Raw genomic sequence first — 15,473 nt, 5'->3', positions numbered from 1 at the left:
TGGCTCTGGACTTTGTTGTGTTATCATCGCCGACATGCTGCAGATCTGTGCCATGTCTCTCTCTCTCTCTCTCTTTGTGTCCGATAAACTAAATGTTTGTGGTTAAAGTAAAACAAAGTTTGAACACGCATGATGACCTGTTGGGTACAGCTCCAGCTTTGCTCCACATGAACCAGAGTAAACCTGGTATTTCACAACAACTGTGTGAATCAGAGGGAGGGAACCAAAGACAACAACAGAGCTGCAGAGGAGGAGGAGGAGGAGGAGGAGGAGGAGGAGCAACACTGGGGAGAGCAGAGCTTCAACGTCACACTCCAGAAACGAAACTGAAGGTTTGTCAGTGTCGCAGCAGAGTTTAGACGGTCGGGACAAATCTGTTTCTGTCTGAAGAGACTTCATCAGGTCTTTGTCAACAACACAGCAGAGACTCTGTCAAACCCCGGTGAGTACAGCTTTAAACAGTCTCTCTGTGTCTCTTCTCTGGACTTTCGTAACGTCTAACTGAATCTCTGTGGTTTAGAGCAGAGGTCCTCACAGTTCGACCCGAATCCTAGGACACCAGACTCGGACCTGTTCTGTTACCATAATCCCAGGAACTGTTCAACATTATGTTTAATACCCAAATGTATCAGAGAGTCAGAAACTTTATTATAGTTCAAAAAAAGGGGTTAAACAGTCAGACTTATCTTTATTTTGCTCGATGACAGAAAACCGCAAGGCTGATTGGAAATGAGTCACCGTGAAAGCAAGTGGACTTTAAATCAGGTGGATGCTGTTTGAAAGAGCAAGAGAGGAATAACAATAAATGTACAGATACTCTGCGAGATACAGGAAATTTGCAATCCATGTCAGTGACATGAAACATGAATTGCGGTACTCTTTGTAAACAGTAGATGGGGCTTTCTACTTTAGACTTTGCTTGCTGACGTCCTGCGTCCATCACGTCAGTGGACGGCACTGTCAGGAAGTTTCCATCTCCTATCCTATCCTATCCTATCCTATCAAATTGTGACTTCAGTGTATCGTTACATCCCTAGAAATACCAATACCAATTTCATTCAGGGTCCAAACTTTCAACTTTATATGCCGGTCCAAATTGGTTTCACGTAGTACCGGGTCTTTTTGGGTTTGGGGGGGGGGGGGGGGGGGGGGGGGGGGGGACGGACGACGACAGTGTATTGAATTAAATGGTTTTCTTTTCTTGCACACTTTGTGTTTAGATATGGCTTCTGCAAACTGTCAGCCATCTGAAGATCAGTTTCTGTGCTCCATCTGCCTGGATGTGTTCACTGATCCTGTCACTGTACCATGTGGACACAACTTCTGCAAGAACTGCATCACTGAACACTGGGATAAAAATGACAAGTACCTGTGTCCGATGTGTAAAAAGGTTTTCAACACAAGACCTGAGCTGCACGTCAACACTTTGTTCTCTGAGATGGCTGCTCAGTTCAGACAGTCAGCTCAACAGAACGCCAGCAGCAGCAGCAGCAGCATCAGCAGCAAAGAGCAAAAAGTGTCCAAACCAGAAAAAGTTCCCTGTGACGTCTGCACTGGAACCAAACTGAAGGCCCTGAAGTCCTGCCTGGTGTGTCTCGTCTCCTACTGTGAGACTCACCTGGAGCTTCATCTGACAGTTTCAGGCCTGAAACGACATCAGCTGATCGACCCTGTGGAGAACCTGGAAAGCAGGATGTGTACGAAGCACGATAAACCTCTGGAGCTGTTCTGTAAGGCCGACCAGACATGTGTCTGCATACTCTGCACTGTTTTAGACCACAAGGACCACAATGTTGTTCCTCTGAAAGAAGAATATGAAGGAACGAAGGGGGAGCTGGAGAACACAGAGGCTGAAATTCAGCAGATGATCCAGAAGAGACAACTGAAGATTCAGGAGATCAAACAGTCAGTCGACCTCAGTGAGAAAGATGCAGACAGAGAGATAGCAGAAGGTGTTGAGGCCTTCACTTCTCTGATAAAGTTTGTTGAGAGAGGCCTGAACGAGCTCATCGACACGATCAAAGAGAAGCAGAAAACCAAAGAAGAACAGGCTGAAGGCTTCATCAAAGAGCTGGAACAGGAAATCTCTGACCTGAAGAAGAGAAGCACTGAGGTGGAGCAGCTCTCACGCTCTGAAGACCACCTCCATCTTCTCCAGAGTGTCCAGTCCCTGAAAGATGTTCCACCCTCCAAGGACTGGACAGATGTCAGAGTCCCTCCATCTTCATATCAGGGGACTGTGGTGAAAGCTGTGTCTCAGCTGGAGGAGACACTCAGTGAAGAGATGAAGAAGCTGCTTGAAGCTGAGCTGAAGAGGATCCAGCTGTATGAGGTGGATGTGACTCTTGATCCTGATACTGCAAATCCTGAACTCATCCTGTCTGAAGATGGGAAACAAGTGAATCATGGCGATGTGAAGAAGAATCTCCCAGACAACCCTGAGAGATTTTCTTATTGTGTTTGTGTTTTAGGAAAGCAGAGTTTCTCTTCAGGCAGATTTTACTTTGAGATTCAGGTTGCAGGAAAGACTCAATGGGATCTAGGAGTGGCCAGAGAGTCGATGAACAGGAAGGGAGAAATCAGAATGAGCCCTCTGGACGGTTTCTGGACCATATCGTTGACAAACGGAAAAGAGTACGAAGCTTTTGATGCCCCTCCAGTCTGTCTGTCTCTGAAGTCTCAACCCCAGAAGGTGGGGGTGTTTGCGGATTATGAGGAGGGTCTGGTCTCCTTTTATGACGTAGCTGCTGCAGCTCTGATCTACTCCTTCACTGACTGCTCCTTCACTGGGAAACTCTTCCCATACTTCAGTCCTGACTGTAATGACGGTGGTAAAAACTCTGCACCTCTGATCATCGCTTCTGTCACTGTAAGATTTTTTTTATCATATGTACCTGTAGGTATCCCATTCACTGGATGCATGTGTCTCTTCAATGCTGCATCATGACACACGGTTTTATTTTCCTTTACAGGGTCGCAGGTGGCCTCAACTGATCCAGGAGAGGGGTGACACGAGGACAACCAAAAGGACCCCGATAAAACTCAAAGAGAGGAGGAAACATGCAAACCTCATAAAGAAGGCCAGAAGTTTGCAAGCCATTTCCAACCCAGAACCCTCTTGCTCCACCACTGCGCACGCCCAAATTCAAGTGACCGAGTACATTGAGTAGATGAAAAATAATATCTTTTTCTTTTTTAAATGTTTATTTTTGATGTTCAGCCCCAGAAAACATGGTGCGGGATATTTTATTGTGCCAAAGAGCCTCATTTAAGGGCTCCCTCCCACTGTGCCTCCGTCCCGTGCCCCATGCTTTAGGGTCCTTGTCCCCCCCTCCAGGCCCGTTTGTACTCACACTACCTGGGCCTCGGAGAATGCTTCTTGCTGCCTATACGTCATCACGCCGTAACACGTCACACGCATTGATGACGTCATGGCGATGCGTGGCTTTGTTTCCAGATCTTTCCGTAGACCTCGGAGTTTTTGTGCGTCTTGTCGACTGTTTTTGAATCTTTTCATCGACCAAATCTGCAGTAAACACTCCACCTCCGCATCACACCAACGTGAACCTTTCACCGCCATTGTTTGAAATGTCCGCGCATGGTCCCTCCTTCTTTTTTCTACGTCCCAACAGGCGCACAGGAAATGACCTCAGAACCGCCGTAGGCCTCGTGCTCGTACACGTGTGCACGCTCGTGCTCGTACACGTGCAAACGTGCTTTACTAAAGCCCACCTCTCCCAAACGGGCCGTGGACGGCAAGCGTGCTGCTCCTAGACGCGGTACGGTTGCACTCACACTAGTCAAAGGAACCAGACTTTACCTGTGAAACGTGTTCAGGCACGGTACGGAGGAACAGTGGGAGTGCGCCCTAAGAGTAAGGCCTATGACAGCAGGGATATTCAACACGCTTGGCCCGGGGGCCACTTTTTCAAAATGACCAGAGGCGACGGGCGAGTTAATAATCAGAACCAGGGAAAACAAGGGTTAACAAAACTAAACTCACACACTTTACTACTATGTATAAATATAAGCATGGAATTGTTCTGTATGACCAAAGTATGATGGTGGAGTGTAAACGATGATGGGGACGGGTATTGTGATTCTTCACGATTTTTAAATTGATCATCTAATGCCCGGGTCGATTCAAATGCTGCATTTTAGTCGATGTGGGCGTTGGAGGAAGTGAGCGCTTTTGTTGTTGTGGTCGATGACAAACGTGACGTCACGTCCGTTTCTACCAAAACGAGCTGAACCTGAAAACTCACAGTTAAAATCCACAGTGACACAAAACACTCAACTTACATTCAAACTAACTATTTTTGATGCTTTTTTACTCAAATACATTCAAATTCAAAGTAAAACAATTCCCTGTGTGAATCAAAGTCTATCTAAATATATATATAAATGAATACGGTGGGTATTGATGTTTCACAGAATTAAGAATAAAATAATTAAGAGTATTGTCATTGCACAGAGTACAATGAAATTTAAGAGTCATACAGACAGTGCAACAAAACCACAAAGAACCAGGTCCAGGTCCAAGCGTGTGAAATGTGTTTCCTCAGGAGGGGGTCTGGAGTCTCCCTTAGAGAGAGGGGGAGAAGTTCAGCATCCGTGAGGAACTCGGAGTAGAGCCGCTGCTCCTTTGCGTTGAAAGGAGCCAGTTGAGGTGGTTCAGGATCATGTGGTAAGGATGAACCCTGGGCGCCTCCCTAGGGAGGTGTTCCAGGCACGTCCAGCTGGGAGGAGGCCTCGGGGAAGACCCAGGACCAGGTGGAGAGATTAGATCTCCACACTGGCCTGGGAACGCCTCAGGATCCCCCAGTTAGAGCTGGTTAATGTGGCCCGGGAAAGGGAAGTTTGGGGTCCCCTGCTAAAGCTGCTGCCCCTGAGACCTGATCCAGGATCAGAGGCTGGAGCTGCTGCCCCTGAGACCTGATCCAGGATCAGAGGCTGGAGCTGCTGCCCCTGAGACCTGATCCAGGATCAGAGGCTGGAACTGCTGCCCCTGAGACCTGATCCAGGATCAGAGGCTAAAGCTGCTGCCGCTGAGACCTGATCCAGGATCAGAGGCTGGAGCTGCTGCCCCTGAGACCTGATCCAGGATCAGAGGCTGGAGCTGCTGCCCCTGAGACCTGATCCAGGATCAGAGGCTAAAGCTGCTGCCCCTGAGACCTGATCCAGGATCAGAGGCTGGAGCTGCTGCCCCTGAGACCTGCACAGTACTGTTGTGCAGCTATTGAAGTTTCTTTAAGGTGGATGTATTAATTCTTATTTCACATGTGTTTTTGATGTTGCATTAAAACTAAATAGACAAAGTTAACTGCTTCAATGCTTTACGAATGTATAATATCTGTGGTTAATTAGTGGTCGGACGCTTTAGGGGTCAAATGAATCTGTTAATTTGTGATTGTTCAATAAAAACTGTGAAATACACCGAGGCCTGAGTTCGCAGTGACCTGAGAACCAAACAGGTTTACGCTTAAAGTGAATGTCATGACTGCTGCAGTTTAATTAAGTTATGCTTGAGATGTAATCCCTGGATGATTCGGCGAAAACATCCACACACAGTCGATGAGCAACTGCTTAGTCAGCGCTACAGCAGAAGAGCCGCTGCAGCAAAAATAGACGAGGAGCAGAGAAACGAGTCTCTGTCAAACATCCAGAGGAAATCAGAGCAGCCAGAAGAGCGGCCTTAAAGGAAACTTAGGGCGCACTCCCACTGTGCCTCCGTACCGTGCCCCAGCACGTGTCACGGCTAAAGTCTGGTTCCTTTGACCAGTGTGAGTGCAACCGTACCGTGTCCATGGCCGTTTGGGAGAGGTGGGCTTTAGTAAAGCACGTTTGCACGTGTACGAGCACGAGTGTGCGCACGTGTACGAGCACGATGCCAACAGTTGGAGTGCGCCCTAAGAGTGTTGAGGGAAACTCCAGAGGATGATCCCCCCCGTCTACAAAACACTGTGTTTTGGTTCTGCAAACAAAAAGTGCTGTCACTTTTATTTGTGGGTTTCAACATAAAACTTGTAATCAGTACTTTCTTTCTCCGTAACCGTGACGTGAAGTTTAATACGGTTTCGTTCCTGAGGTCGGGTGAAGTTCAGGGTTTCAGTGCATGTTTGAACGCAAACAACAACAAATTAGAGCCGATGTTGTGCGCTTCACGTCCGCGTGTACTGGATGAACTAAATGACGACCCACTCGTTAAAGACATGCCTCCGCAGCACCTCTGTGTGTGTGTGTGTGTGTGTGTGTGTGTGTGTGTGTGGATAAGTGCAGCTCTGATTTGAACAGGGAGAGCAGCTGCACTGATCTGCCGTGCCCTGAAAGAAAAGAAGGGCGGGGAGTGGAGGCGCGGCGCGGCAGCATCGGGAACCCCCGTAAATATCCCTGACCGGGCAGATTCCGTCAGTTGGCTGAGAAATAGTGCAGCGTCAGCCAGACGGAGCCATGCAGCTCACGTCTCAGGCCGTCGACCCGGACACCTCCAGACACAGCGCTGAGGTCCGGCGAGTGCAGAGGCATCGGGCGCGACTTCTCACTACAAGGCACGACCCCGTGAGACGTGAGCCCTGACCTCAGTCACACGACGGGGTCTGGACTCGCTCGCAGACGAGAAAACCGAGGATTTGGTTTCCAGGCCGCAAGGTTCAAGAGCTGTTTCTGGGGATTAACAGGCAGCATGAGGGGCTGGTTTCTGGGTGTGGGGGGGGGACGCAGCACGTGTCCTCCTCTCCTGCAGGGTTCCCCTCAGTCTTTGACACCTTTCTCGACAGCTCGTTGGGACGCAGGCCCCACAAACCTTCCCCCCCGCTCAGCAAACGTATCCGATACCAGCGGCGGGTCGGCGTAACGCTGAGGGCCAAGTTCATCTCACATTCACTGCCGTCTTCCTGAGAAAGGTGCGGCTCAAAAAGCAGCTCCAGGCTAATGAAGCGTGGAGCTCCTCCTCTCTGGGGTGAGAGGAGCGGGGTCAGAGCGGAGAGCACGACTAATTAAAACTGGGATATCGCCGAGACTAAAAATAAACGAGGATTTCCCAACAGCCCCGACGCTGACCTTTACAGAGGGAGGAGGCATTTTTAGCCTCAGAGTTTTGGGAGTGGAGACAGCCGGCAGAGGAAGGTGCAGCACGCGGTGAAGTTCACATCCGTCAGCGGCCACAAGTGTCCAACAGTGCAGGGGATCGAACGTCAACACTTTCTGAGCTCTGTTAATAAAGTGTACGTGGCAAAACCTGAGCAGCAGGCAGGGAGAAGAGCTGCAGATTATTCTTCATCAGACTAAAACAGGTTCATTTCTTTGAATTAGACGTCAATTATCTAGTGATTTAGGGCACACTCACACTGTGCCTCCGCACCGCGCCAAAACAGGTTTTTCGGCTAAAGCCTAGTGCGTTTGACCAGTGTGAGTGCAACCGCTCCGCGCATAACTGCGGACAGCTGGCCGTCCACGGCCCGTCTGAGAGAGGTGGGCTTTTGTGGGCTATTGTAGAGCACGTTTGCACGTGTACGAGCACGAGCGTGCGCACGTGTACGAGCACGAGGCCTACGGCGGCTCTGAGGTCATTTCCTGTGCGCCTGTTGGGACGTAGAAAAAAGAAGGAGGGACCATGCGCGGACATTTCAAACAATGGCGGTGAAAGGTTCACGTTGGTGTGATGCGGAGGTGGAGTGTTTACTGCAGATTTGGTCGATGAAAAGATTCAAAAACAGTCGACAAGACGCACAAAAACTCAGAGGTCTACGGAAAGATCTGGAAACAAAGCCACGCATCGCCATGACGTCATCAATGCGTGTGACGTGTTACGGCGTGATGACGTATAGGCAGCAAGAAGCATTCTCCGAGGCCCAGGTAGTGTGAGTACAAACGGGCCTGGAGGGGGGGACAAGGACCCTAAAGCACGGGGCACGGGACGGAGGCACAGTGGGAGGGCGCCCTGAGATACTTTTCATGTATTTTGTTGTTAAAGACGAGAATTTAAATTGCACTTTTTAAAGAGGACACAAACTGTTTTACAGAGTATCTGTAAAAAAAAGCACATTTAAGATTTTTTCCTACGAATAAAAGAAGATTTGATTCGTCTGTAAAACAAAATGTGAGAGAATCTGATCGTGAACCGTATGGAATTGTGAGTTGAGTGTATCTTTATGTCCCTATTGTTCATTATTATTATTATTATTATATTATGGTTAACTAAGACTGTTGACGTAGCATAGATGATCAGTGAAACTCATGTCGATTTAAAGAGAAATGAATAAAAGTCAAACCGACTCAAGTCAAAAGGATCTGATCCAGGTGCAGCCTGTCACGTTCAAAATGAGCTTTAAAAACATAAAATAGTGAAAGAAATGAACCTTAACCACACACTCACAAAGACATTTAAGAGGTTAGACAGATACTCACAGTGCGAGCACATGTCCAGGGCGTAGCTGGCTTCATTTCCCTGAAACACACAGAGATTATCGGGTTAATAAGGTTTATTTTATAATTTTTTATGCTTAAAATGCTTCGTATAAGAGAGAACAGAGCAGAACTGTGGTCATTTATGTATATTTATATATATAAGATACAACAGCTCTGCAGAGACAGCTCACACACACACACACACGATGTGATAAATGTGTAAAATGCATAAAAACGATGATGAGATAAAGTGTTCTGAGTCCCGTTCCTGGCTGACTGTTGGCGTCGTTCATTATTCATGAGCGACAGAATGATCCGGACCCTGAAAACTAGGCCAGCGCGCCGCCTTGATTCGCCTCGCCTCATCTCCCGAGGACTTGAATCAGGCTGCTGGAGCGAGGCCGCGGCGCTGCTCCTCCACTTGTAACGAGCGCCACGCCGACTCTGAGTCCCAGAAACGGGTCGTGTGTGAGGTTTAATTCTGCCTTCAGCGCATGACGACTGGAGATGCACCGTCCCCTCACCCTGCTGCGATCACCGATACTTTTCCCCGTCGTTATTCACAGACGGGCGTCCACAGGCAGCTCTGTGTGGCACTCCCACTGTGCCTCCGTCCCGTGCCGAAACAGGTTTTTCAGGTCAAGCCTAGTGCGTTTGACCAGTGTGAGTGCAACCGCTCTGCGCATAACTGAGGCACGCTTGCCGTCCACGGCCCGTTTGGGAGAGGTGGGCTTTAGTAAAGCACGTTTGCACATGTACGAGCACGAGCGTGCGCACGTGTACGAGCACGAGGCCTACGGCGGTTCTGAGGTCATTTCCTGTGCGCCTGTTGGGACGTAGAAAAAAGAAGGAGGGACCATGCGGGGACATTTCAAACAATGGCGGTGAAAGGTTCACGTTGGTGTGATGCGGAGGTGGAGTGTTTACTGCAGATTTGGTCGATGAAAAGATTCAAAAACAGTCGACAAGACGCACAAAAACTCCGTGGTCTACGGAAAGATCTGGAAACAAAGCCACGCATCGCCATGACGTCATCAATGCGTGTGACGTGTTACGGCGTGATGACGTATAGGCAGCAAGAAGCATTCTCCGAGGCCCAGGTAGTGTGAGTACAAACGGGCCTGGAGGGGGAGACAAGGACCCTAAAGCACGGGGCACGGGACGGAGGCACAGTGGGAGGGCGCCCTCAATGAAAACCTTTGGTTCACAGGTTTGTTCATTTAACAAAGGTTGTTTTTAAAAAGCTTGTTTCACTTTGAGGCCTTTTATAATATTTAAACTGATAAAATAAAGACAACATCTGCACTCCTATGATGCTGCATTGTTTTATAACATCCATTTATGTGATGCTCAGACTTTTCCCTCATTTTGGATCATTTTCGGCCCCAACTCATAATTAGTTGAACAGCCCTGCTCTTTACTAACATCCATCATATCAGAATAAAGTCATGCTGCAATAAGAACTAAAATACGTTTCCCTAAATGACAAGTGAATACTTTATATCCTCGTGTTTATATGAGCCGTAGGAACACATCACGCAGACACGCAGCACGCTCTGTTCAAACGCACAGAGGCTAAAGACATCTGCACGATCATACACGCTGTAGGTGCTAACAGCTAGCAGAGAAGCTAACAGCTAGCAGAGAAGCTAATCAGGTCACCCACCATCGCTGCACCAGGAGAAATGGATAAATTAATCTGACCCACAACGGGACCGCCTCGGATCCGCTCATGTGCCGGATGATTTGACTCTCCCACAGAGACGCTTCATCTCATCTCATCTCAGCTCCAGCCTCTGATCCTGGATCAGGTCTCAGGGGCAGCAGCTCCAGCCTCTGGTCCTGGATCAGGTCTCAGGGGCAGCAGCTCCAGCCTCTGATCCTGGATCAGGTCTCGGGCGCAGCAGCTCCAGCAGGGGACCCCAAACTTCCCTTTCCCGGGCCACATTAACCAGCTCTAACTGGGGGATCCTGAGGCGTTCCCAGGCCAGTGTGGAGATCTAATCTCTCCACCTGGTCCTGGGTCTTCCCCGAGGCCTCCTCCCAGCTGGACGTGCCTGGAACACCTCCCTAGGGAGGCGCCCAGGGTTCATCCAGACCAGATGATCCTGAACCACCTCAACTGGCTCCTTTCAACGCAAAGGAGCAGCGGCTCTACTCCGAGTTCCTCACGGATGCTGAACTTCTCCCCCTTCAGTCAAAGTAAAAGTCAAAGTGCTGGAGCTGCAGCGGCGTCCCGTGGGAATCTAAAAGCTGCTGACCACCGCGTCAACCAGCGCGTCAGCTGTCACATCACAGCACAAAAACAACAACTTGGCACTGTCAAAGTGACGTGGTGCCCACACACACGTGCTTTTAAGACATTTTCACACATTTTTAAACGCATAAAACACCAAATCCATGAGAACAGGATCTTCGTCCTCCTGTCGGCAAACAACACGACGTGACTGGGATTAAAAGGCCACAGGAGCCTGTTGGGAGCCTGCCATTTTGCATCTGTTTTTAATCATTTTGCATCTGTTTTTAGTCATTTTGCATCTGTTTTTAATCATTTTGCATCTGTTTTTAGTCATTTTGCATCTGTTTTTAATCATTTTGCATCTGTTTTTAGTCATTTTGCATCTGTTTTTAGTCATTTTGCTTCTGTTTTTAGTCATTTTGCTTCTGTTTTGAGACATTTTGCATCTGTTTTGAGACATTTTGCATCTGTTTTTAGTCATTTTGCATCTGTTTTAAGTCATTTTGCTTCTGTTTTTAGACATTTTGCATCTCTTTTAAGTCATTTTGCTTCTGTTTTTAGTCATTTTGCATCTGTTTTTAGTCATTTTGCATCTGTTTTAAGTCATTTTGCATCTCTTTTAAGTCATTTTGCTTCTGTTTTGAGACATTTTGCATCAGTTTTTAGTCATTTTGCATCTGTTTTTAGTCATTTTGCATCTCTTTTAAGTCATTTTGCTTCTGTTTTGAGACATTTTGCATCAGTTTTTAGTCATTTTGCATCTGTTTTAGTCAATTTGCTTCTGTTTTTAGTCATTGTGCGGACACATTAAGGGAAACACAACAGCATATAGGACCACCACCACCACCAGCAGCCGGTGTTTATGACCACATTTGCTCCCTGGATTGGCACATCCGGGCCACCGTACCTCCACCACCTCGTCTGCCGGTGTGATGTAACGTGTCCAGTGTGTGTTACAATAATAACTGTTACCTGCCTCCGCAAAACGAGAACACCTCCACTGCTCAGTGCCTCAGAGTCTCTGGCTGTCTGATGATCTTTCTCTGGATAATTCACCAAGATGATAAAGATTTCATGAAGAACACATGAGGACGCTTCACTCACGCCGCCACGTTTCTCCAAATCTGGCGCTAAATGAAAACCAGATAGCTACATATTTAAATATAACATGCGTTTGTTATTGTTGTGCGTAAATGTCGGTTATTACTCAGACATAATTGTGGCGCTGTGGCACTTTCCAGGTGCGTTTCCAGTCTTTTCCAGCACCTTCTAGTGAATTGATATTTGTATCCAGAACAATCGTCAGTGTTCAGTAAAGTTATTATGTCACCTGTTCGCTAGAGTGTCCTTTAGGAGCATAAACGTGTGTTAAAGTGTCCTCTAGGAGCATAAACGTGTGTTAAAGTGTCCTCTAGGAGCATAAACGTGTGCTAAAGTGTCCTCTAGGAGCATAAACGTGTGCTAAAGTGTCCTCTAGGAGCATAAACGTGTGTTAAAGTGTCCTCTAGGAGCATAAACGCGTGTTAGTGTCCTCTAGGAGCATAAACGTGTGTTAAAGTGTCCTCTAGGAGCATAAACGTGTGTTAAAGTGTCCTCTAGGAGCATAAACGTGTTAAAGTGTCCTCTAGGAGCATAAACGTGTGCTAAAGTGTCCTCTAGGAGCATAAACGTGTGTTAAAGTGTCCTCTAGGAGCCTAAACGTGTGCTAAAGTGTCCTCTAGGAGCATAAACATGTGTTAAAGTGTCCTCTAGGAGCATAAACGTGTGCTAAAGTGTCCTCTAGGAGCCTAAACGTGTGCTAAAGTGTCCTCTAGGAGCATAAACGTGTGTTAAAGTGTCCTCTAGGAGCATAAACGTGTGCTAAAGTGTCCTCTAGGAGCATAAACATGTGTTAAAGTGTCCTCTAGGAGCATAAACGTGTGCTAAAGTGTCCTCTAGGAGCATAAACGTGTGTTAAAGTGTCCTCTAGGAGCCTAAACGTATATTAAAGTGTCCTCTAGGAGCATAAACGTGTGTTAAAGTGTCCTCTAGGAGCATAAACGTGTGTTAAAGTGTCCTCTAGGAGCATAAACGTGTGTTATAGTGTCCTCTAGGAGCATAAACGTGTGCTAAAGTGTCCTCTAGGAGCATAAACGTGTGCTAAAGTGTCCTCTAGGAGCATAAACGTGTGTTAAAGTGTCCTCTAGGAGCATAAACGTGTGCTAAAGTGTCCTCTAGGAGCATAAACGTGTGCTAAAGTGTCCTCTAGGAGCAGATGATCTGTGTCTGAAGGTAAAGAGCTGTTTGTCTCGTCTGCAGAGCCACCGTGTATTATTATTACCTTATAACTGTGCATAAAGTGGTGCAGCTTATTTAACAGCGCTCTGTGGTCCGGCCTTTATGGAAACCATCAGCTGTTCAGAACAGTCAGACTTTTATTTTGAAATCAAACATCCAAATTAAAAAGATGTTCATAGATATTTTGTGTTTTAAACACCAACAGACTGACGGGGCTCCACGGTGACTGAGGAAGCTAAAGTCGCTTACAGAAGACAGCACTTCCGGTCAACCTTTTCAAAATAAAACAGTAAATTGCAGGTGAAAAGTGGCAATCACGCCTCTCTCTGCACGAATGTGTCACACAGGCTCCTAAACCACGTCCTTCAGTCACAACAAAAACTTAAAACGTATAAAACACTTATTATTATGTTTTATTAAATGTTCGGATCAGAGTTTATTGATCCCTAAAGTGATCACGACACGAATGCATCAGCGATTATAATATAATAAATATTATTCTGAAATGTGTCGTTCAGCACGAGAACTTGTGTTTTCGGTGTTTTAAGTTTATTTTGATGCTTAAGTTTTAAACTTTAACCTCAGTAAAACAGTATTTAGAGTGTTTCAGAGTGGTTTTGCTTCTTTTACTGATTTAAAGATCTGAGAACTTCAGCCATCGTTGTTTATTTCATTGCAAATTAATTAAAATTAAATTTAAATTAAATTCAATTTTAAGGATATTTGTTGGACAAAACAAGCTACGAAGGTTTTTATTCAACTGTTTTCTGAGCATTCAAACATTAAAAAACAATACTAATAATATAATAATGATCAAATTATTCCAGTTTTAACATTAAAATATAAAAAGCAAAATTTGTTCACAATAATCTCATTAGTTTGGCAAAAGCTTTAGACACAAATTTTGTTTATTAAAAAAGAGTTTTTTCCTATTTTTGATGAAGATGAAACTATGTGAACTATGTGTAAGATGTTGTAAAATTGATCTTCGTTCTTCTTCTTCTACTTTTATTTTAGTATTAAAGTTTTATTTAGTATTTCCTTCATCTGTTATTAAGGAAATACAATAAAATATGTCTTATAAAACAAACAAATTAACAAAAAATGTATTTGTGTTTCAATAAGGGCTATTTATGTGTGTGTGTGTGTGTGTGTGTGTGTGTGTGTGTGTGTGTCTGTAGATGCCCTACTAAGGATTTTTACATGTAGGCCTATGAATTACATTATATTACGTTATATATATTATATGTTAGTTATAACATTGTATAAAATGTATTATTGTAGTTACATTTACAAATTGTACATAAAGTGAATAATTGATATAATTTATATCAATCACAGCATCGTAAAAAAAAGAATAAGTGAAAACTTCTTACTGCTTGTACATGTTGAACTTATTTAATTTTGTAATGTTTTGTGTCATAATGTGCAAAACCTTTATTTTTCCTCTGTGCCTAAATGTGAATTTGTGCATTTAAAAAAAATCCTGTTTATATTGTTCCTGTTATTCTTATATTTTTATATTTTACTGTGTTTATATTATTCATATTTTTTTATCGACACTTTATTGTTTATTATTGATGCTTCCTGTTTGTGTGCCATCCACTTTTCTGCTGTAGATAAGAAATAAAGGTAAATGTATTATAAATAATATCTTATTCTTTTATTTAATAAAATAAAAATAAATAAAATTCTAAAAAATAAACTGTTACTGTGTGAAAAGCTGCTGCTATACTGCAATTTACCAGCTAAGGATAAATAAAGTAAATCTAAATTAAACTTCCTTATTTGATGCTTTTATTTTGACACTTCCGTCGTCACTGTGTTGCGCACTTGACGCACCGCAGCTAACAGGCTAACGAGCTAGCCTGCTAGCCAAACCGTGACAGTATAACAGCTAAACTGCAGCTCACACTGACACACACACACACACACACACACACACGGTACTTTAAACATGGATGCGTCCGTTTACTGAAGCACAAACAACACAACAATCACACACAACTGTCACAAACACAACACACAACAACCGTTACGCTCCTTTTCTTTAATGTCAGCGCTGGGCTAACGCTGCTAGCTTAGCCTGGCTGCTAGCTTAGCCTGGGTGCTAGCTTAGCCTGGGTGCTAGCGTAGCTCCGGAGCTAACTCGATGGAGGAGAAGCTGTTTTCACTAAATGACATTATAATGGTAATAAAGAAGGGTTTAAAGGCCTCACCATTTTGCCGCAGGAGGGTGTGGATGTTCCCGGAGAGGAGATGTAAAAAGCTCCGTTAACGGTTCGGATGAAGACGACGTTTTTAACGAGTTTGAACGGTAAAGACAGCGACCACCGGCGGACTGACTGCTACTGACAGCGGGGGAGAGATTCACTGCAGCGCCAGCAGAGAGAGCCGCAGAGGGGGAGAGAGAGAGGGAGGGAGGGGGGGGGGGAGAGGGAGGGAGGGAGGAGTGAGAGAGAGAGGGAGGGGGGAGAGAGGGAGGGAGGGAGGAGGAGGGGGAGAGAGAGAGGGAGGGGGGAGGAGTGAGGGAGGGAGGAGGAGGGAGAGA

General features: G+C 45.8%; 2 protein-coding genes across 3 annotated transcripts in view; one reads left to right on the top strand and one right to left on the bottom strand.

Annotated features, from left to right (window-relative positions):
• Positions 1-15,285, bottom strand: part of ppp3r1b (protein phosphatase 3 (formerly 2B), regulatory s1ubunit B, alpha isoform, b) — a 125,389-nt gene extending 110,104 nt beyond the window's left edge. For both annotated transcript variants that reach the window (XR_014593619.1, XM_083933008.1), the window contains exons 1-2: positions 15,142-15,285; positions 8,407-8,446 (exon numbers count right to left, since the gene is read on the bottom strand). Coding sequence is in view for 1 of the 2 variants with exons in the window: in XM_083933008.1 (XP_083789134.1) it covers positions 8,407-8,446; positions 15,142-15,144 (43 nt within the window). In the remaining variant the exon portion in view is untranslated. The remainder of the gene's footprint in view (positions 1-8,406; positions 8,447-15,141) is intronic.
• LOC310960912 (E3 ubiquitin-protein ligase TRIM21-like) lies at positions 300-3,539 on the top strand. The gene is made up of 3 exons (XM_083932765.1): positions 300-442; positions 1,221-2,869; positions 2,973-3,539. The coding sequence occupies exons 2-3, from the start codon at positions 1,223-1,225 to the stop codon at positions 3,168-3,170; spliced, it is 1,845 nt and encodes a 614-aa protein (XP_083788891.1). The 5' UTR covers positions 300-442; positions 1,221-1,222; the 3' UTR covers positions 3,171-3,539.
• Positions 15,286-15,473: the final 188 nt, after the last annotated feature.

This window comes from Echiichthys vipera (genome assembly GCF_963691815.1).
Source record: "Echiichthys vipera genome assembly, chromosome: 2".
Taxonomy (NCBI): Eukaryota; Metazoa; Chordata; class Actinopteri; order Perciformes; family Trachinidae; genus Echiichthys; species Echiichthys vipera.
The sequence above is the reverse complement of the archived record's forward strand: the minus strand, read 5'-3'. Positions and strand labels throughout refer to the sequence as shown.

What these genes read in the sequence shown, in the direction of transcription:
- LOC310960912 (XM_083932765.1), top strand. Translation starts at nt 1,223, where the DNA reads ATGGCTTCTGCAAACTGTCAGCCATCTGAAGATCAGTTTCTGTGCTCC. An exon ending in TGATCATCGCTTCTGTCACT is followed by an intron (nt 2,870 to 2,972) that starts GTAAGATTTTTT and finishes TTTCCTTTACAG; the next exon opens with GGTCGCAGGTGGCCTCAACT.